The 20,481-nt window shown below is 41.1% G+C and overlaps 1 protein-coding gene across 4 annotated transcripts in view; it reads left to right on the top strand.

Annotated features, from left to right (window-relative positions):
* LOC138768714 (potassium channel subfamily T member 2-like) overlaps window positions 1-20,481 on the top strand; it is a 138,266-nt gene that overhangs the window by 73,827 nt on the left and 43,958 nt on the right. For all 4 annotated transcript variants that reach the window (XM_069946675.1, XM_069946672.1, XM_069946679.1 and 1 more), the window contains 4 exons: window positions 6,052-6,135; window positions 8,401-8,495; window positions 15,534-15,714; window positions 18,339-18,503. In XM_069946675.1, the coding sequence (XP_069802776.1) occupies window positions 6,052-6,135; window positions 8,401-8,495; window positions 15,534-15,714; window positions 18,339-18,503 (525 nt within the window). The remainder of the gene's footprint in view (window positions 1-6,051; window positions 6,136-8,400; window positions 8,496-15,533; window positions 15,715-18,338; window positions 18,504-20,481) is intronic.

The raw sequence follows: 20,481 nt of genomic DNA, 5'->3' as shown, positions 1-20,481 counted from the left end.
TTATTTAATCACTGTATAGTGGTATTTGAGAACTGTATGGTTATTTCTTTTAGTCACTGTATAGTGGTATTATTTGTGCACTGTATAGTGGTATTATTTGAGTACTATACGGTTATATTATTTAGTTACTGTATAGTGCTATTATTTGACTACTGTATGGTTATATTTAGTTACTGTATAGTGGTATTACGTACTGTATGGTTATATTATTTAGTCACTGTATAGTGGTTTTATTTGACCGCTGTATAGTGGTATTTTTTAGCACTGTGTAGTGGTATTATATGAGTACTGTATAGTGGTATTATTTAAGTACTGTAGGGTATATTTAGTTACTGTATAGTGGTATTACTTGAGTACTGTATGGTTATGTCATGTAGTCACTGTATAGTGGTTTTATTTGACCACTGTATAGTGGAATTATTTAAGTACTGTATAGTGGTATTATATGAGCACTGTATAGTGGTATTATTAGTGATGAGTGAATAGTGAGATATTCAAATATTCGATATTCGTACGAATATCCCGCGAATATTCGATCGAATATTCGATCTCATTAAAGTCTATGGGAACAAGTATTCGATTAGTGAAAAACATCTATTTGACCATTTGGAGGGTGAAACCGGAAGCTGGGGGATTTGAACGCTTATCGAATATTTATCGAATATTCGAATATCTCACTATTCGATCGAATATCTATTCGATCAAACAGTATTCGCTCATCACTAGGTATTATATGAGTACGGTGTAGTGGTATTATATGAGTACTGTATAGTGGTATTATATGAGTACTGTATAGTGGTATTATATGAGAACTGTAAAGTGGTATTATTTGAACACTGTATAGTGGTATTATTTAAGTACTTTATAGTGGTATTATATGAGTACTGTATGCTGGTATTATATGAGAACTGTAAAGTGGTATTATTTGAACACTGTATAGTGGTATTATATAAGTACTGTATAGTGGTATTTGATCACTGTGTGATGATATTATTTAGTTACTGTATAGTGGTATTATCGGAGCACTGTATTGTGACATTTATGATTAGTGCACTTATTTGAGCACTGTATAGTGATTTTTTTTAATACTGTGTGGTAATATTATTTGAGCAGTGTATGATAGTATAATTTTATCACTGTATGGTGGTATTATATAACCACTCCATGGGGGCATTATTTGTACACTGTATAGTAGTATTATTTGTGTACATGGTATGCAATGTATACTGCCAGCTTTAGTCTTTTTGGCCATCCACCCCTCTAAAGCAGATCAGTTTTCAAGGTTGTTGTTTATTTACTCTTTATACCCCCCATCTACATCTATTAACGTAAGTGAGGTCTAAATGTCCCTTCAGGGCTCTAAACCCCAGCTGGTAAATGAGAACAGCTGTATAGATACATTGTTAGATATCTGCAATAGCGTCGCCCACATGCCATGTCTTGGCTTGAGTTCACAGCCCTGAGGCCCAGTAGTGTCAGTGAGTGATGCGTTACTGAGTAGTACAGAAAATAATAAAACCATATCAACACTGAACTGTTGCAACCCGTAATTGCCCTGGAGTCTTACAGAAGCACTCCTGCATTTTTTTTTTGCCCATATAATTCGCACTCACTATAACTATTCCTGCAGTGTCACCTGTTTCATAGCAGCTCTGCTGCATCCACACATGTCATTATGCAGTAAGGTCTGCTGGCTGAGATGGTGACCTCATTGAGAGCACAGAAACATATGCAATTTCCAGGGGGTCACCATGCGATCAGATGACCCAACTGAAGGAAAGGATTCCAGGATTTTTTAGATTTAAAGTAGACCCCTACTACTACATAATGGATGGGGAGTCCCAGCCAGGTAAAAGATGACGCCCATTGGTACAAATGGTCCTCATCATGTAATACTACATTTCCCTGGAAGCCAATCACCGGCCTGGCTTGAGCAAATCCTTATAATCGTGCTATAATGAAAAGCCCTGCAATTTTCTGATTTACTTTGCATCCTAGTTGCCACTATTTCCAAGATCTCTGCTTGCTGTCAATGAAAAGGAGAATCCATATCCACATGCTGAAGTTGTAAACTTGTCTTGATCTTAATACTTCAGCTGTGGGGAATTGTAGTAGTCACTCCAGACAATCCTTTGTGCTGAGAATTTGTTACAATGTATCAGTGCAGGTAAGAAAGATCAGCATGGAGGATCATCATGTCTGGATACAGTCAGCTGTAAGAAGTATTAGGCCGGGTCCACGTATGATGTCTGCTGATCCGTTGCATCCCGGACAATCCCCCATCTGGTACCCTAGAGGCTAAAATGGGGCCTAGTGATGGACCTATGGATGGATGATCTGGCATAGTTGCCTTTTCCTAACACTTGGTCAGAAAACCCTACAATGTTTGTTGATCCGGCACAACCACACTGGATGGGAACCGTACTCAACTGCTTCATAGGACAAAGTATCGGCAAAACTGTTCCGAATCGCTGGCCTTTCGTTTATATCTATACTAGGTCTAGTGGTTTCTAAATATATGTTAGTTCTATTGGTTTCTATCTGTTAGGTCTAGTGGTTTCTATCTATATAAGGTCTATTGTTTTATATCTATATTAGGTCTCTCTCTCTCTCTCTCTCTCTCTCTCTATATATATATATATATATATATATATTTGTTTATATCTGTTAGGTCTAGTGGTTTCTATCTATATAAGGTCTATTGTTTTATATCTAGATCTATAGGTTTATATCTATATTGGGTCTATTGGTTTATATCTATATTATGTGTATTAGTTTATATCTATATTAGGTCTATTGGTTTATATATATATTAGGTCTATTGGTTTATATCTATAGTAGCTCTATTGATTTATATCTATATTATGTGTATTAGTTTATATCTATACTAGGTCTATTGGTTTATACATATATTAGGTCTATTGGTTTATATCTATATTAGGTCTATTGGTTTATATCTATATTATGTGTATTGGTTTATATCTATATTATGTCTATTGGTTTATATCTATATTAGGTTTATTGGAGGTTTATATCTATATTAGGTCTAAAGGTTTATATCTATATTAGGTCTATAGGTTTATATCTATATTAGGTCTATAGGTTTATATCTATTTTAGGTCTATAGGTTTATATCTACATTAGCAAACACACAAAAACACAGAAAAATGCAACAGCTCACCGCAACAGCAAGATACAGACCCACCATAGACATGTAAATAATTAAAAGCAGCCCCCCCAACTGCCCAAAAAATTCCCACAAAAATAATGAGTCTCTTGGTTACTATTTGCAAACAGCGTAAACTGCCTCACCACGATAAGGCAGACCCTACACTGTATGTACACTATGGCCTCTCCATGGCGTATAATACGCCTATGCTCTGGGCATGCAAGATCCGTCTAATACCTGCAAAAATAATTGCATCACCTGGGTGAGACAGGTGGAGTGCACGACCAAATAGAGGCAGCCACTCCCCCAACTGGAACACAGAAAAAAAAGGAAAAAATTGGTCAGCTCTCCTAGAACACTGTTCACACTAAGCAGGAGCACGTTGCCATGGCTGAAATTGCAAACACACAAAAACACAGAAAAATGCTGTTGCGGTGAGCTGTTGCATTTTTCTGTGTTTTTGTGTGTTTGCAATTTCAGCCATGGCAACGTGCTCCTGCCTAGTGTGAACAGTGTTCTAGGAGAGCTGACCAATTTTTTTCCTTATATCTACATTAGGTCTATTGGTTTATTTCTATATTCGGTCTATTGGTTTATATCTATATTTGGTCTATTGTTTTATATCTATATTATGTGTATTGGTTTATATCTATATTAGATCAATTGGTTTATATTTATATTAGGTTTATTGGAGGTTTATATCTATATTAGGTCTATAGGTTTATATCTATATTCGGTCTATTGGTTTATATCTTTATTAGTTATATTGGTTTATACGTATATTACGTCTATTGGTTTATATCTTTTAGGTTTATTGGAGGTTTATATCTATATTAGGTCTATTGGTTTATATCAATATTATGTGTATTGGTTTATATCTATATTATGTCTATTGGTTTATATCTATATTAGGTCTATTGGTTTATATCTATATTATGTGTATTGGTTTATATCTAAATTAGGTCTATTGGTTTATATCTATATTAGCTCTATTGGTTTATATCTAAATTAGGTCTATAGGTTTATATCTATATTAGGTTTATTGGAGGTTTATATCTATATTAGGTCTATTGGTTTATATCTATATTCGGTCTATTGGTTTATATCTATATTATGTGTATTGGTTTATATCTATATTAGGTTTATTGGAGGTTTATATCTATATTAGGTCTATTGGTTTATATCTATATTATGTGTGTTGGTTTATATCTATATTCGGTCTATAGGTTCATATCTATATTATGTGTATTGGTTTATATCTATATTAGGTTTATTGGAGGTTTATATCTATATTAGGTCTATTGGTTTATATCTATATTATGTGTGTTGGTTTATATCTATATTCGGTCTATAGGTTCATATCTATATTAGATCAATTGGTTTATATTTATATTAGGTTTATTGGAGGTTTATATCTATATTAGGTCTATAGGTTTATATCTATATTAGGTCTATAGGTTTAGATCTATATTAGGACTATTGGTTTATATCTATATTAGGTCTATTGGTTTATATCTATATTATGTCTATTGGTTTATATCTATATTATGTCTATAGGTTTATATCTATATTATGTCTATTGGTTTATATCTATATTAGGTCTATTGGTTTATATCTATATTATGTCTATTGGTTTATATCTATATTACGTCTATAGGTTTATATCTATATTATGTCTATTGGTTTATATCTATATTAGGTCTATAGGTTTATATCTATATTAGGTCTATTGGTTTATATTTATATTAGGTCTATTGGTTTATATCTATATTAGGTCTATTGGTTTATATCTATATTGGGTCTATTGGTTTATATCTATATTATGTCTATAGGTTTATATCTATATTATGTCTATTGGTTTATATCTATATTAGGTGTACTGGAGGTTTATATCTATATTAGGTATATTGGTTTATATCTATATTAGCTCTATTGGTTTATATCTATATTTGGTCTATAGGTTTATATCTATATTAGGTCTATTGGTTTATATCTATATTGGGTCTATAGGTTTATATCTATATTAGGTATATTGGTTTATATCTATATTAGGTCTATTGGTTTATATCTATATCGGGTCTATAGGTTTATATCTATATTAGGTCTATTGGTTTATATCTATATTATGTGTATTGGTTTATATCTATATTATGTCTTAAAGCAAAGATCTTAAAAAGGGTAAAAAAAAAGAAATCCTTCCAGCTGGGAGTTGTAGTTTTACAAAAGCTTGAGAATCCAAAGGGGGGCAATATAGAGAATACCACCCAGTCTAATATTATAGAGTGCACCGCACTATAATAACCACCTAAATTCCTATGAAATGATTTCTTTAGCATGGCACTTTTCCTTCCCTCTCCTTTTCTTGGCCTCTTTCCTGTCTCTTAAGTAGCACCTGTCGGGTAATGTCATTTGCCCATTCTCTTGCTGCCCACTCGGGGGGTGTGATTTGGTGCCAGGATTGGGTACAGCTGCCACTCACGTCCCACATCCGTCAGGCTGATGGGTAAGGGACCTGCCCACTCCCGAGGCTCCTTCCTTATAACTATTCTTCAGGAGCACCTCGGCCTCTGTAATCAGGCGCAGGCTGTTATTAGGACCCAGTGGGCGGATAGTAAACATGAAATGCACTTAAGAGCCGGGACCGCCATACTGAGGCCGCTCACCAATATCTAATATATCCACTTTACTGTTTGACATAAAACGTTGAAAAATTACTAATAGTTACTATGCTTAGTTTGACATCACACTCAGAGCTGCATTCACAATACTGCTAAGATTGGAAGTGTGGCTGAAGCAGATGACGAGCAGCAGCGTTATGAATGCAGCTCTGGATGTGATATCTTTGCCGTCACTTCTTACACTGATTTCTGTGTGTTTTTCAGGTTTTCTGGCCACCCCTGAGAAGTCTTTACATCCCGGTCTTCCTCAACTGCTGGCTGGCAAAGCACGCCCTGGAGAACATGATTGTAAGACTCTAGTCAGAACAAGTTATTACTTACTTTTCATTGCAGTTTGTATTTATGGAGGAAAAATTGGGCAGGGTTTCATGCTCCGCTTTTCTGGTAGGCAGCATGGGGGCTGTTCAGGAACTTTAGGATAGGGCTGTGCAGCGATTTCCGATCACATGATGAGGAACCACTGTGTCACAAGACTCCATCACTTATACAAAAGAATGGGATCACAAGGGGCCACAACCCAGCAGTCGTAAAAAATCCAATCTGCTTGTTTGTCTTCCTCAGAGGCAGGAAAGCACAGCTGCTTGTCTCACTGGTGCTGCAGTTCCTAATGGTGGGGTGCAGGTCTGTAGATTCATGACTTTTTATAGCCTCTTTTGCTCCTATCCCAGTGTTGCAATGTAACGCTAAACACTGAGGAGTGTTCCAGTAACGGGCCTGTGTTTACCCCAATACTCTTGTCCTCGAGGGGGACATTTATGAAGACCAACTCCTAGGCTGGTCTTAAATTAGGTCCTCAGCGCCAATTGCCCCACTGGTTTCACTAAGAGTTGCACGCCTCTTACTGCACGCCTCTGCATGCCGTATTTGGGGGCGCAGAAATCTACACCTGCTCCTGAACAGGTGTAGATTTCTGCTCTTATTTACCACTGCAGGCAGGCATAAATCACTGTAAATCAGGCGCGCAAGGAGGCCACACCTCCTCCCTGCCTTGCTGGCCCCCCTCGCCCACCTATCCATCAGGTGAGCGGGGGATATGGCAGGAGTATGCCAAGAAGAAGGGGTGAATCTGCCCTTCTCCCTGGCGTACGCCAGTGACGCAGCCTTCATAAATGTCCTCCATTTGTCCTAGTTTCCTGTTCGTAACGCCAAACAGCACTCAGTACAAGGTGGCAATTATATCTAGGCACAACATGTAAACTTTTTAGGGGGAGCGCACAATATACATAAGGTAGAATATACATGTTACCCCCCCCCCCCCCCGCCTCTAATAATTGTCCGTGTATTATACTAAGCCTGATGTCCTTATCTATAAAGCACAGAGGACCAGCTCCCCCAACACAAGCAAAGAAAAGATCCATGAATGAGAAATCTTTGCACTGCTTCCAGCTACGTATGTGCCAAATAATGAGCGGCTGCTCCATATCACCTCAGAAGCTGTGAAAATCACTCCCCGCTCCCCGCCGCTCTCCCAGCGCCTGCTTCTATCTATGAATCTAAATCAGCTTCAGGGAGAAGGCACTCTCCCCGGTGCGGCGTGAACACCCTGTGCTACCACTTATAATGGCGCTGTAACTCCACGCTGTCTATTTATATCAGATATGGTAATATCTACCCGCATGTGAATGGCAACTGGGCGCGATAAGAACTCTAACAAGTGTCTATGAGCTCTAGTGGGCACAAACTGATAAAGGTTCTCTCCACTTAAGGGGGGGGGGGTCTTTTTTCAGCAAATTGGGACTTACTGTATATGTACACTAGATAGACATCATTCACATCATGAGAAGCCTATGTTAAAATACTTAAAAAGGTGTTGAAATAAGATAGCGAGATAGATAGATAGATAGATAGAAGATAGATAGGAGATAGATAGATAGATAGATAGATAGATAGATAGATAGATAGATAGATAGGAGATAGATAGATAGATAGATAGATAGATAGATAGATAGATAGATAGGAGATAGATGATAGATAGATAGATAGAAGATAGATAGATAGATAGATAGATAGATAGATAGATAGATAGATAGATAGGAGATAGATAGATAGATAGGAGATAGATAGATAGATAGATAGATAGATAGATAGGAGATAGATAGATAGATAGATAGATAGATAGATAGATAGATAGATAGGAGATAGATAGATAGATAGATAGATAGATAGATAGATAGATGATAGATAGAAAGATAGGTGATAGATAGATAGAGAGATAGAGAGATAGATAGATAGAGAGATAGAGAGATAGATATAGACAGATAGATAGATAGATAGAGGATAGATAGACAGATAGATAGATAGATAGATAGATAGATAGATAGATAGATAGATAGGATATAGATAGATAGATAGGATATAGATAGATATATAGGAGATAGACAGATAGATAGATAGATAGGAGATAGATAGATAGATAGGAGATAGGAGATAGATAGGAGATAGATAGATAGAGAGATAGATATATAGGAGATAGACAGATAGATAGGAGATAGACAGATAGATGCACGTGATATCTTTTCTATCATTTTTAAATGTTGATCTTTTCTCTTCAAGAATGACCTGCATCGAGCTATCCAGAGAACTCACTCCGCCATGTTCAATCAAGTGTTCATCCTGATCTGTACACTGGTCTGCCTCATGTTCACCTGGTATGTACTTTGTGTATGTGACAGAAGTATAGTACATATATTCTTGTATATAGGAGCAGTATTATAGTAGTTATATTCTTGTATATAGGAGCAGTATTATAGTAGTTATATTCCTGTATATAGGAGCAGTATTATAGTAGTTATATTCTTGTATATAGGGGACAGTATTATAGTAGTTATATTCTTATATATAGGAGCAGTATTATAGTAGTTATATTCTTGTATATAGGGAGCAGTATTATAGTAGTTTTATTCTTGTATATATGAGCAGTATTATAGTAGTTATATTCTTGTATATAGGAGCAGTATTATAGTAGTTTTATTCTTGTATATAGGAGAAGTATTATAGTAGTTATATTCTTGTATATAGGAGGCAGTATTATAGTAGTTATGCGGTTCAGGGAAGAAACAGAGTGCTGCACCTCACACCTATGGCTGATACTAGTGCCGCTAGGCTAAATAAAAAACACATCAGAATTTTGTGTAGGAATTGATCAAGCCATACTGCCCCATGTACCGCGTGCAGGTATCTGATACACATGGGTCCCTACACTAAGTCCACACTGTGCCAGTCAGCGACCACCACCCCCGCAGGCGTGCACAGTCAGGGAACGGGGGCCATGGGACGGCCCTGCGACCCCCATGCCACAGGACCAGACCCAAAAACACCACACCAGAACCCGGCCAGCACCGCCGGCGGAGAAGGTCGCCCCCAAGCAGCACAAGTCTGGATAAGGAATTACACTCACCATAGCTGCAGCAAACAGAATGGGAAAAAACAGGAGGGATTAAAACCATGTGCACTCAGGTGTCTCCTGCTAATTGCGGTCATGTGGGTCTCACCAGGAGGAGTGCTGCTTGGGGGCGACCTTCTCCGCCGGCGGTGCTGGCCGGGTTCTGGTGTGGTGTTTTTGGGTCTGGTCCTGTGGCATGGGGGTCGCAGGGCCGTCCCATGGCCCCCGTTCCCTGACTGTGCACGCCTGCGGGGTTGGTGGCCACTGACTGGCACGGTGTGGACTTAGTGTAGGGACCCATGTGTATCAGATACCGGCACGAGGTACATGGGGCAGTATGGCTTGATCAATTCATACACAAAATTCTGATGTGTTTTTTATTTAGCCTAGCGGCACTAGTATCAGCCATAGGTGTGAGGTGCAGCACTCTGTTTCTTCCCTGAACCGCATTTTGTTTCTCTCTTTTCTCCGTGTTTTGCACTCCTCCTGGTGAGACCCACATGACCGCAATTAGCAGGAGACACCTGAGTGCACATGGTTTTAATCCCTCCTGTTTTTTCCCATTCTGTTTGCTGCAGCTATGGTGAGTGTAATTCCTTATCCAGACTTGTGCTGCTTGGGGGCGACCTTCTCCGCCGGCGGTGCTGGCCGGGTTCTGGTGTGGTGTTTTTGGGTCTGGTCCTGTGGCATGGGGGTCGCAGGGCTGTCCCATGGCCCCCGTTCCCTGACTGTGCACGCCTGCGGGGTTGGTGGCCACTGACTGGCACGGTGTGGACTTAGTGTAGGGACCCATGTGTATCAGATACCGGCACGAGGTACATGGGGCAGTATGGCTTGATCAATTCATACACAAAATTCTGATGTGTTTTTTATTTAGCCTAGGGGCACTAGTATCCGCCATAGGTGTGAGGTGCAGCGCTCTTTTTCTTCCCTGAACCGCATTATAGTAGTTATATTCTTGTATATAGGAGCAGTATTATAGTAGTTATATTCCTGTATATAGGAGCAGTATTATAGTAGCTATATTATTGTACATAGTAGCTATAATCTTGTATATATAACCTCAATTCATGCCCCTAAACACTTTGTACATTAAGGGGTTAATCATAGGGACAATTGGTGTAATCAAGGTCTGCCTTGTTCCGGTATTTCCATGGTAATTAACCAATAGGTGGTGCTCATGCAGTTCATGCTTAGAATATTGAGCCGGACTTTAGGCTTGGAGACAGAATTGTTAGGTGGAGCGGCGCTCGCTAATCTGTCTAATCTGTGCAGACTCACAAATGAACAATTTATAAAAAAAGAGATGATGGAAACCAAGAGAAGTAATAATTGGGATGTCACACGGCGGCCATTAGGATTTCTGTGGGGAGATTTATCCGTTCTTCTCCACATGTAATATTTATTGATAATATAATTACAGCCGAGGAATCATTTGTCATTCCTCTAATTCTTGGAGAGTCGGATGATGTCAGTGAGAAATCTTAGTAATATACTGAAGGTGATATCATCTACTTTTATTATTGTACTGTACATGGTTATCCTAGATTTACTGTCACTTTTATCTCCTCTACTCTGTCTTACTCTGTCCTCTCACCCATCTCATTTACATCCTTATCCTCTGTATGCTCAGTATCTCTATATCCTTCTCTTCTCAGCCATCTCCTTCTCATCATCCTCCCCTGCTCCCAGCTATCTCTTCTGCATCCTTCTCCCCTGTGTACTCCCAGTCATCACCTCTATATTCTCAGCCTCTGCACTCCTAGTCATCACCTCTATATACTTATCAACTTTACTCCCAGTCATCACCTCTACATAATCATCCTCTGCACTCCCAGTCATCACTTCTACATCCTCACCTTCTGTACTCCCAGTCATCTCCTTTACATCCTCATCCTCTGTACTGTTATGTGGTGTGCCCCCCGGAGGTGTTATATCAGAGGGACGGCCGGTCACTTGCTAGGTGTTGTAGTGTAACACCACTCAGGTGGTGGATGGCCGAGATACAGCTGGACCTTATTATGTTGTCACGTGACACCAGTGCCAGGTGGGCACACAGGTGTGATGGCACGCCTTCTTTTAGTGTGTAAGGCCGGTTGTACCCTCTTCCCCTGTGGTCATTGTCCAGCCGGGTTGCTACCGGGTTCCTTGGGATAGTGTCACAGATGATATAGTCACGGATGGCCAGAGCAGTGTAATGACCCTCCTGGATAATAGGACCCACCAACCACAGAAAGTGGAAGTGTCCCAAGGTTGCGGTGTATATGCTGTGTAGGTAGTGATGAATGATCACAGACTCTTCAGATACCGTTGAGTTGGTTTCCTACTTGTAAATGTGCAGCAGGTTCCAATAAAGTTCCAATAAAGACTTTGACATTGGACAACCAGATCTGTTGGCTAAGTGCAGAGTAGGAGATAGTTGTGTCGATAAAGTTGTACTGAGGTAGAGTAGCGGAGAGGAGGATGCCGTGAGAGTCTCAACCAATGTAGTAGTGTGCTCTGCCGGGATGTTGGAGGATACAATAGAGTACTTGTAGAAGAAGAAGACATGTGCCTGTGTATTGACCTTTGCTTTTAGGGCCCTATTCCACCGGACGATTATCGTTAGCATAACTGTTAACGATTAACGATCTCAAACGACCGCTATTGCGAAAGACCTGAAAACGTTCACTCATTTCCATGGAACGATAATCGTTACTTATGATCGTAATTGCGATCGTTTCTTCTTCCGTATTTATTCGCTATTGCGTTCGTATCTATTGTGAACGACCGAACGATGTCTTATTCAATGCGAACGATTTGCGAACGAGCAACGATAAAAATAGGTCCAGGTCTTAGGGCCCTATTCCACCGGACGATTATCGTTAGCATAATCGTTAACGATTAACGATCTCAAACGACCGCTATTGCGAAAGACCTGAAAACGTTCACTCATTTCCATGGAACGATAATCGTTACTTATGATCGTAATTGCGATCGTTTCTTCTTCCGTATTTATTCGCTATTGCGTTCGTATCTATTGCGAACGACCGAACGATGTCTTATTCAATGCGAACGATTTGCGAACGTTTTGCGAACGAGCAACGATAAAAATAGGTCCAGGTCTTATAAAGCGATCAACGATTTCTCGTTCGGTCGTTAATCGTTACTGCATTTCAACCGAACGATTATCGTTTAGATTCGAACGATTTAACGATAATCTGAACGATAATCGTCCAGTGGAATAGGGCCCTTATAAAGCGATCAACGATTTCTCGTTCGGTCGTTAATCGTTAACTGCATTTCAACCGAACGATTATCGTTTCGATTCGAACGATTTAACGATAATCTGAACGATAATCGTCCGGTGGAATAGGGCCCTTAGTCTTCACACCACCTTATGCCCACTAGCGTTGGCTGAACCGTACTAATGGGTGACACAGGTCCCAGACCTTGTTAGCTTGGCTGAGCGAAATGCTGAGGGTTTCCTGCTGAGACCCGCGCTGCAAGATGGAGTTCATAGGCTTACTACTACTTTGCTCCACCCGGATCAGTTCCTAGTTCTTTGGCTCTTTAGTGGATACTGTCCTGCACTGTGACTTCTCCTTGTCCACGCCGTGGGTTGAGGTTATCTTTTGTCTAGTCCTCTCCTAAGAGGTTTAACACTGCATAGTGCTTTGTGTGGGTACTTGAGAGAAAGTAAGTGACAGTGTGCTGTCTTGCGTCCTACCCATGCAGGGCACTGGCTAAGACTGAACTACGGGGACCTGGCAGAGGGCTGTCCCAAATGGAAAGCTCTTGCTCCTTCCCCACCCAAGGCACTAACTTCCTCTACAGCGTGTATAGTGCGCTGTGATTAAGTGAACAGAGTGCAATAAAAGAATATAGAAAAGAGGTGATAGGAAAGAAGAAAGCAGAAATCCTACTTGTCTACAGATTCTAGTAACACAGAAACACAATAACCCTTTGCGATCCTTCAGCTGTGCAGCTTCCACACACTAATACATAATACAACGACATCTAGTGGTCAACTCTTAATACTACTTTCACCATAATAAGACCACAAAAAGTACAGACTTTTGAGAACACCCCTAGTGGGACACCACCCTTACTCATTACTTTCATATCCTAATCCTCTGTACTCTCAGTCATCTCCTCTACATCTTCTCTTCATTCTTTTTACTCTCAATCTTCTCCTACACCTTTCTCCTCTACTCTTAGTCATCTCTTCTACATTCTTATTGTGTGTGTACTCTCTCAGTAATTTCTTTTACTCTCATCCTCTGAACTTTCAGTCGTCTCCTCTACATTCTTCTCCTCTCTACTCATAAGAAACTCATCAACTTCCTGTACCTTCTGCCTCTTTGCTCCCCCATCACCCTCAGCATTCTCACTCCACCTTCTCAAGGACGGTACCTTCATCAGTCTTTATTTACTGTCCTTTCTTACCTCTGTAATCATTTCATCTTGTCTACCATCTCATGTAAACATATCTCTGCCCAGCTCACCCGCCTCCTCCCACCATTCGCTCCCTCCACCTCTTGGAGGTCCGTACTCTCATCCATCAAACCTACATCTTCAGTCTTATATTCTTAGAAATCTTCTGTGCTTCCTTAGGACATTACTGTCTCCTCAACATCTGTTTAGACGTTAAGGAGACAGAACAGATGACTGAGATTTACCGTGTATTTATTATAGCATATTGTATAGTCGCTATGGTAGAAGTGGAGACCATAACTAAGAGTAATGAGTTTGCGGAGGAAGAAGAAATTTGTGAGCTTACAGAAGATGAAGTATATGTAAAGCCTGAGAGGAAAGGGACAGAACAGATGGGTGAGGGTAAGATGGCTGAGGAAGGAGATGAGGTGCATAAGAACACACGGGGGGATTTTTTCTTTCTGTTTTTAACCAGCTGTCAGCTGCACATTCTCCTAAAACACGGGGAGATGTGCAGCTGACAGACAATGATTTTTAAGCATGCCAGTCCTATTTCTTCTTATTAACTACCCTAATGGTGCGTTTACACAGGCAGATTTATCTGACCAATTTTGGAAGCCAAAGTCAGGAATGGACTTAAAAAGACAGGGAATCTCAGTCTTTCCTTTATGACCTGCACCCTGTTTATAGTCTGTTCCTGGCTTTGGCTTCAAAAATCTGTCAGATAAATCTCTCTGTGTAAACGCACCATAACCCTTTCCCACTCACTCCTTCCCACTTTGTCTTAAAGTGTGCCTGTTGGGAAACTTTTTGTTTTAATAAATCAGCAGGGGATGTGATCACAAGCAGTTTTGCAATATACTCACTTTATGTTTAAAGAGGATGTACCATCAGGTACATCCTCTTTAATGTGACCCACGGATAGAACGGTGCCGTCACGGGGAGACGGTGCTGCGGTCCGTTTTTTGAACCGCGGCCTGGTTCCCATGTACGGCGTCTTTCTATCCGCGGGTACCGGGCCGGGGCTGAAGCAGAGGAGGTGGGCCGGCCCCAGTGGGAGGGAATTCCCTCTCCTCTGTGACACGGCTCCTTTAGAATCAATGGAGCCGCTTCATAGAGGGGCAGAGTTTTTCTTCAACTGGGGGCAGGCCGGCTGGCCTCCTGTGCTTCAGCCCGGCCCGGTACCCATGGATAGAACGGCGCTGTATGCGGGAACCAGGCCGCGGTTCAAAAACAAGAATGTGGCTCCGGCTTCCCCGTGACGGCGCCGTTCTATCCGCGGGTCATATTAAAGAGGATGTACTTTTAAATCAACATTATACCCATGGCCACTAGGTGTCTCCCTTCCTGCCAAACTGTGTTCCATGCTCCCTCTGGGATGATATTTGGTCCTTTCTTCAAAATAAAAAAAAAAGACACCAAACATAGGAAGCCCCTGTCCTTTGCCGCTCACACAAGGAAAGACACCTGTTCATCCTACAGGGTGTATATCACCTGAAGGCAATTACCTTAGGTGAATTATATTATTAACTTTTACTAATTATATTATCAGCTCTGCAGCTTACCAGGAGACAATACTCTGTGTTATGTAACAATTCAGTCAGTATAATGTCACTGTATAGAGATTTTGGTGCTGCGTGACAGGAGAGCTGACCATACAATGCGAGCACACATTCACAGTGAAGGGAGACACCTAGTGGCCATATGTATAACATTGATTAAACCATAGAAAACTTAAAAAATAAAAAGAGTACATTGCAAAACTGCAGAACTGACATTACATTCACTCCCCTACCTCCTCAAACTATAAACCATATCCTCTCTTATCCTCACTTTGCCCTTTTTGTTCATCGCGTATCTACTAACATATGTTTCTTTCTCTCGGCAGTATTTGTGGCATTCAGCATCTGGAGAGAGCCGGCAATAATCTCACCCTATTTGACTCCTTATACTTCTGCATTGTCACCTTCTCCACCGTGGGCTTCGGGGACGTGACTCCCAAGATCTGGCCGTCTCAGCTCCTGGTGGTCATCATGATCTGCGTTGCTCTCATAGTGCTCCCTATACAGGTGATCTGTATTTCTATGATTTCTATGTATTCAGGTGATCAGTATTTTTGTAGCTTTCCCTATTTCTTCCATCTCTCTATGGGAAACGCTGTGAGCTTCGGAGAGAGAGGCTGATGGGGCTATGATGACAGCTGTCAGTACATGAGATGACAGATGTGGGTGCCGTATAAGAATGGCGGCGGGCACCATCAGCACTTTGCCACAATTAACCCCGTCAGCATCCTGGAAAGCTGTAATTACTGTCAGGCGCTGTAACTATAGTCATTGTACCTGGGTCACCGTGTTCTGCAGTGGGGCACATCCTTTTACTGGGTTTAGATGGGAATTTTTTTTAATTTTTTTTTTTTTGTATCCAGGCTATTCTGCCTGTCTTTTGTACCTTTTATAATGGTGCTTTATAGGAGTATAATGGAGAACAGCTAATAATACTAGGTTTACAGGCCTAAGTACATCCAGCAGGGACCTGGGGTATAACGGATCAGGATTACATCTAAATTTATCTAGGGGGGAGGGGGCACAACAAATTGTATACTATGGGGGAGATTTATCAGACATGGTGTAAAGTGAGACTGGCTCAGTTGCCCCTAGCAACCAATCAGATTCCTCCTTTCATTCCTCACAGACTCTTTGGAAAATGAAAGATGGAATCTGATTGGTTGCTAGGGGCAACTGAGCCAGTTTCACTTTACACCATGTTTGATAAATCTCCCCCACTGTACGCAGCCCTTTCGCGTTGATTCTTTACAGACATTTTTTGGGGTTCACTATGTGATATAAAGAATTGTCTCATCTAAAGTATCCATAGTATAGGGCATAACTAAGAGACCCTGAGATATGAGTGGCGGAATACACTTGCGCATTGCCGCTCGATTCATTTTCCATAGAGGCGCCAAGGATATCTCTGTTGACTCCATAGACATTTTAAGGGATACTCCGGCGAAAATCTTTTTATTTCAAATCAACTGGTTTTAGAAAGTTATATAGATTTTTTTTATTTACTTCTATTTAAAAAAAACTCAAATCTTCAATACTTATCATCTGCTGTATGTCCTGCAGGAAGTGGTGTATTCTTTCCAGTCTGACACAGTGCTCTCTGCTGCCACCTCTGTCCATGTCAGGAGCTGCCCAGAGCAGCAGCAAATCCCTATAGAAAACCTCTCCTGCTCTGCACAGTTCCTGACATGGACAGAGGGGGCAGCAGAGAGCACTGTGTCATGCTGGAAAGAATACACCACTTCCTGTAGGACATACAGCAGCTGATAAGTACTGGAAGACTAGAGACCTGTTGGCAGGTGACATCTGTAACACACAGCCGACACCCATCACAGACTTTAGCGGATACACGTACTACAAGCGCCAGACACAGAAACAAAGCAGAAACTAATGATTCTTCAGTCTTGACAATCGTCCTTTGTATCTGTCCCTGAGGCTCCCGGCTCTTGGCGGCGGCTTTCATGCCTGTAATTCTGGATTCTATTGTATTATGTTGATGTGATATTGTTATGATGAGAACTATAGCACTCGGCATCTGCAGATAACACAGTAACTTCTCCCCAGTTACACATTTAAAGAGACATGACGCTTTTTAACCCAATTTTTTTTGACAACATCACATTGAGTATCTGTGTTGTGTTACCTTGTACTCTGTCTTATACTTGTGTAGCACTCGGAGCTGCATTCAGAATTCTGCTGACCTCATATGCCCCTGCTGAGTCAGTGGTGGATTGTGTACTGTCTCACCAGAAACGGTGTAGTGGTCGAAGCTACAAATAAACTCCAACAATGCAGCGCAGCGAATTAAAATGCATATGTCAAAGTGCAGGCGCTTTTCCTGTGTTTGGTCTCTTTTTTTAAAAGAGAAAAGACCAAATATTAGCAAGGAGGAAATATGACAGGAAGGGAGACACCTAGTGGCCACATGTATAATGTTGATTTAAACATAGAAAAAGCTAAAAAAATAAAAAATAAAACAAATATATTGCAAAACTGTGATTTCTTAAAGGGGTTGTTCACCATTTTTTTTTCTTTCAAATGAACTGGTGCCAAAAAAAGTGCAAGAGATTTGTAATTTACTTATATTAAAAACCATCTCAAGTCTTCTAGTACTTATCAGCTGCTTCATGTCCTGCAGGAAGTGGTGTATTATTTCCAGTCTGACACAGCGCTCTCTGCTGCCACCTCTGCCCATGTCAGGAACTGTCCAGAGCAGGAGAGGTTTTCTATGGAGATTTGCTACCGCTCTGCATAGTTCCTGACATGGACAGAGATGGCAGCAGAGAGCACTGTGTGAGATTGGAAAGAACACACCACTTCCTGCAGGACATACAGCAGCTGATAAGTCCTGGAAGACTGAATATTTTTTAAATAGAAGTAAATTACAAATGTATAAAACTTTCTGAAACCAGTTGATTTGAAAGAAAAACATTTTTGCTGGGTAACCCCTTTAAGAGTTTAGAAAGTCCAAGATGATGAGGTCAGGGGGGTTAGGACTTATTGTACAGGCACTGTTGTTGCAGTGTGATATCCTACCTAATCCTGTTCCCAGTTAGCATATAGCCTCCAGCAATGGAGTGTAATGGTTTTGGGCTAGTGACACTGATGTCCTTACTGTCTGTGTGCTTCAGTTTGAGCAGCTTGTGTTCCTCTGGATGGAGAGACAGAAGTCTGGAGGCAATTACAGCCGATACCGGGCACAGACGGAGAAACATGTGGTGCTGTGTGTCAGTTCCCTAAAAATAGATCTTCTCATGGATTTCCTCAATGAGTTCTACGCACATCCCCGACTCCAGGTAAGAAGAGGACTGAAGGGGGAAATCTACTTACTGACTTGTCCCAAGACTTTCTTCAAAACTGTAATGGAACTAGAATTTTTTTTAACCATCTTATTGGTAGTGGAAGGACATCAGGAAATATACTAGAATTTTTTGAAGGACCTTAAAGGGGAACTCCAGTGGAAAAAAATAAAATAATTTGTTTTATATATATACAGTATACATATATATATATATATATATATATATATATATATATATATATATATATATATATATACACACAGTGGTGCCTTGAATTACGAGCATATAAATCCACTCTTAAACCAAAGCAAATTTTCCCATAAGAAATCACTGATATGCAGACAATTGGTTCCACACCCCAAAAATAATGATTTATTATTCTGAATAACATATAAAACAGATGAAACAAACATTCAGAAACAGCAGAATATGTGATATTATAAGTTACTGTACAGTAATGGAGAAGATGGGAAACACAAGGGCGGACAGAGACTGCAGGGAGTATGGAGGAATGAGCAGGGCAGATGAGGGCACATACATACAGCGCTCTATGTACGGGGAGAGAGGGGTTACAGCTATGGAGAGATTACCCCCACAGTCCTGTCCCCTGATGTAAGCCCCAGCCTGAAGTGGATCTGCTATGATTTGGAAGGTGAGGGAGACTTGCTGGGTCAGAGTACAGAGCTGTAGACCCCGCTATGCAGACCCTTCCCCTCCCCCACTCCCCCTCCCACCCAGTAGAGGGAGCTCTTAAACCAAAGCAATGCTCTTAAATCAAGTCACAATTTTGAAAAACGGGACTCTAACGGGGGGTCGGGAGCCTGTCACCCCGGCACGGGGGTGACAGGTCTCCTTTAACAAAAAAGTGTAAAACAACTGAAAATCTGTCTTATATTCTTGGTTCTTCAAAGTAGCCGCCTTTTGCTTTGATTCCTGCTTTGCGCTCTTGGCATTCTCTTGATGAGCTTCAAGCGGTAGTCACCGGATATGGTTGTCACTTCACAGGTGTGCCCTGTCAGGTTTAAGAAGTGGGATTTCTTGCCTTATGGTGCGTTTACACGTAACGATTATCGTGCGAATTTGCGTGATAAGGATCGAATTCGAACGATAATCGTACGTGTAAACGCAGCGAACGATCAAATGACGAATGAGAAATCGTTCATTTTGATCTTACAACATGTTCTCACATTGTCGTTCGCAAAAAATTCGCAGATTGTTCCGTGTAAACAGTCGTTCGCCGATTTAATCAATGTGTGAGATAGGCTTAAGCGACTGCAAAACGATCTTTCCGTACGATGTATCGTTCCGTCTAATTGCTGATCGTTATGAAAAAAACATGTTTTTTCCGGCATCGTTAATCGTACGATCGGGCCAATTATCGTTTCGTGTAAACGCAGCATTATAAATGGGTTTGGGACCATCAGTTGTGTTGTTCAGAAGTCAGGTGGATGCACAGCTGATAGACTGTTAGAATAAAAATTATGGCAAGAAAAAAGCAGCTAAAGGCCCTATTCCACGGAACGATTATCTCCCGTATTCAGCCGATATCGGCCGCTGAATCGTCCCGTGGAATAGAGTGCAACGATCAGCCGACATCGTTTATGTCGGCTGATCGTTGCAGTCGCTTGTTTTTCAACATGTTGAAAAACAAGCGACTGATATAGCAGCGATCTGCTGCCGTCACTCCGTTGAATAGGAGCGTCAGCAGCAGATGCTGCTATATCCTATGGGCTGCCCGGACGATCAGCGATCCCCCGGGCAGCCCCCTCGCAGGTCCGCGCCGCCCCTCCCGCATTCACCCGCTTGCTGCAGCAGCGTTGAATAGCGGCGGCAGCGAGCGGGGAAGGAGGAGCAAACGAGCGCTGAGAGCGCTCGTTTGCTCCTCTGACGACCCGTGTAATAGGCCCTTTAGTACAGAAAAACGAGTGGCCATCATTACTTTAAGAAATGAAGGTCAGTCAGTTCGAAAAAT

The sequence above is a fragment of the Dendropsophus ebraccatus genome, chromosome 1 (genome assembly GCF_027789765.1).
Source record: "Dendropsophus ebraccatus isolate aDenEbr1 chromosome 1, aDenEbr1.pat, whole genome shotgun sequence".
NCBI lineage: Eukaryota > Metazoa > Chordata > Amphibia > Anura > Hylidae > Dendropsophus > Dendropsophus ebraccatus.
Note: the sequence above shows the minus strand (reverse complement) of the source record. Positions and strands in the feature narration are given on the sequence as shown.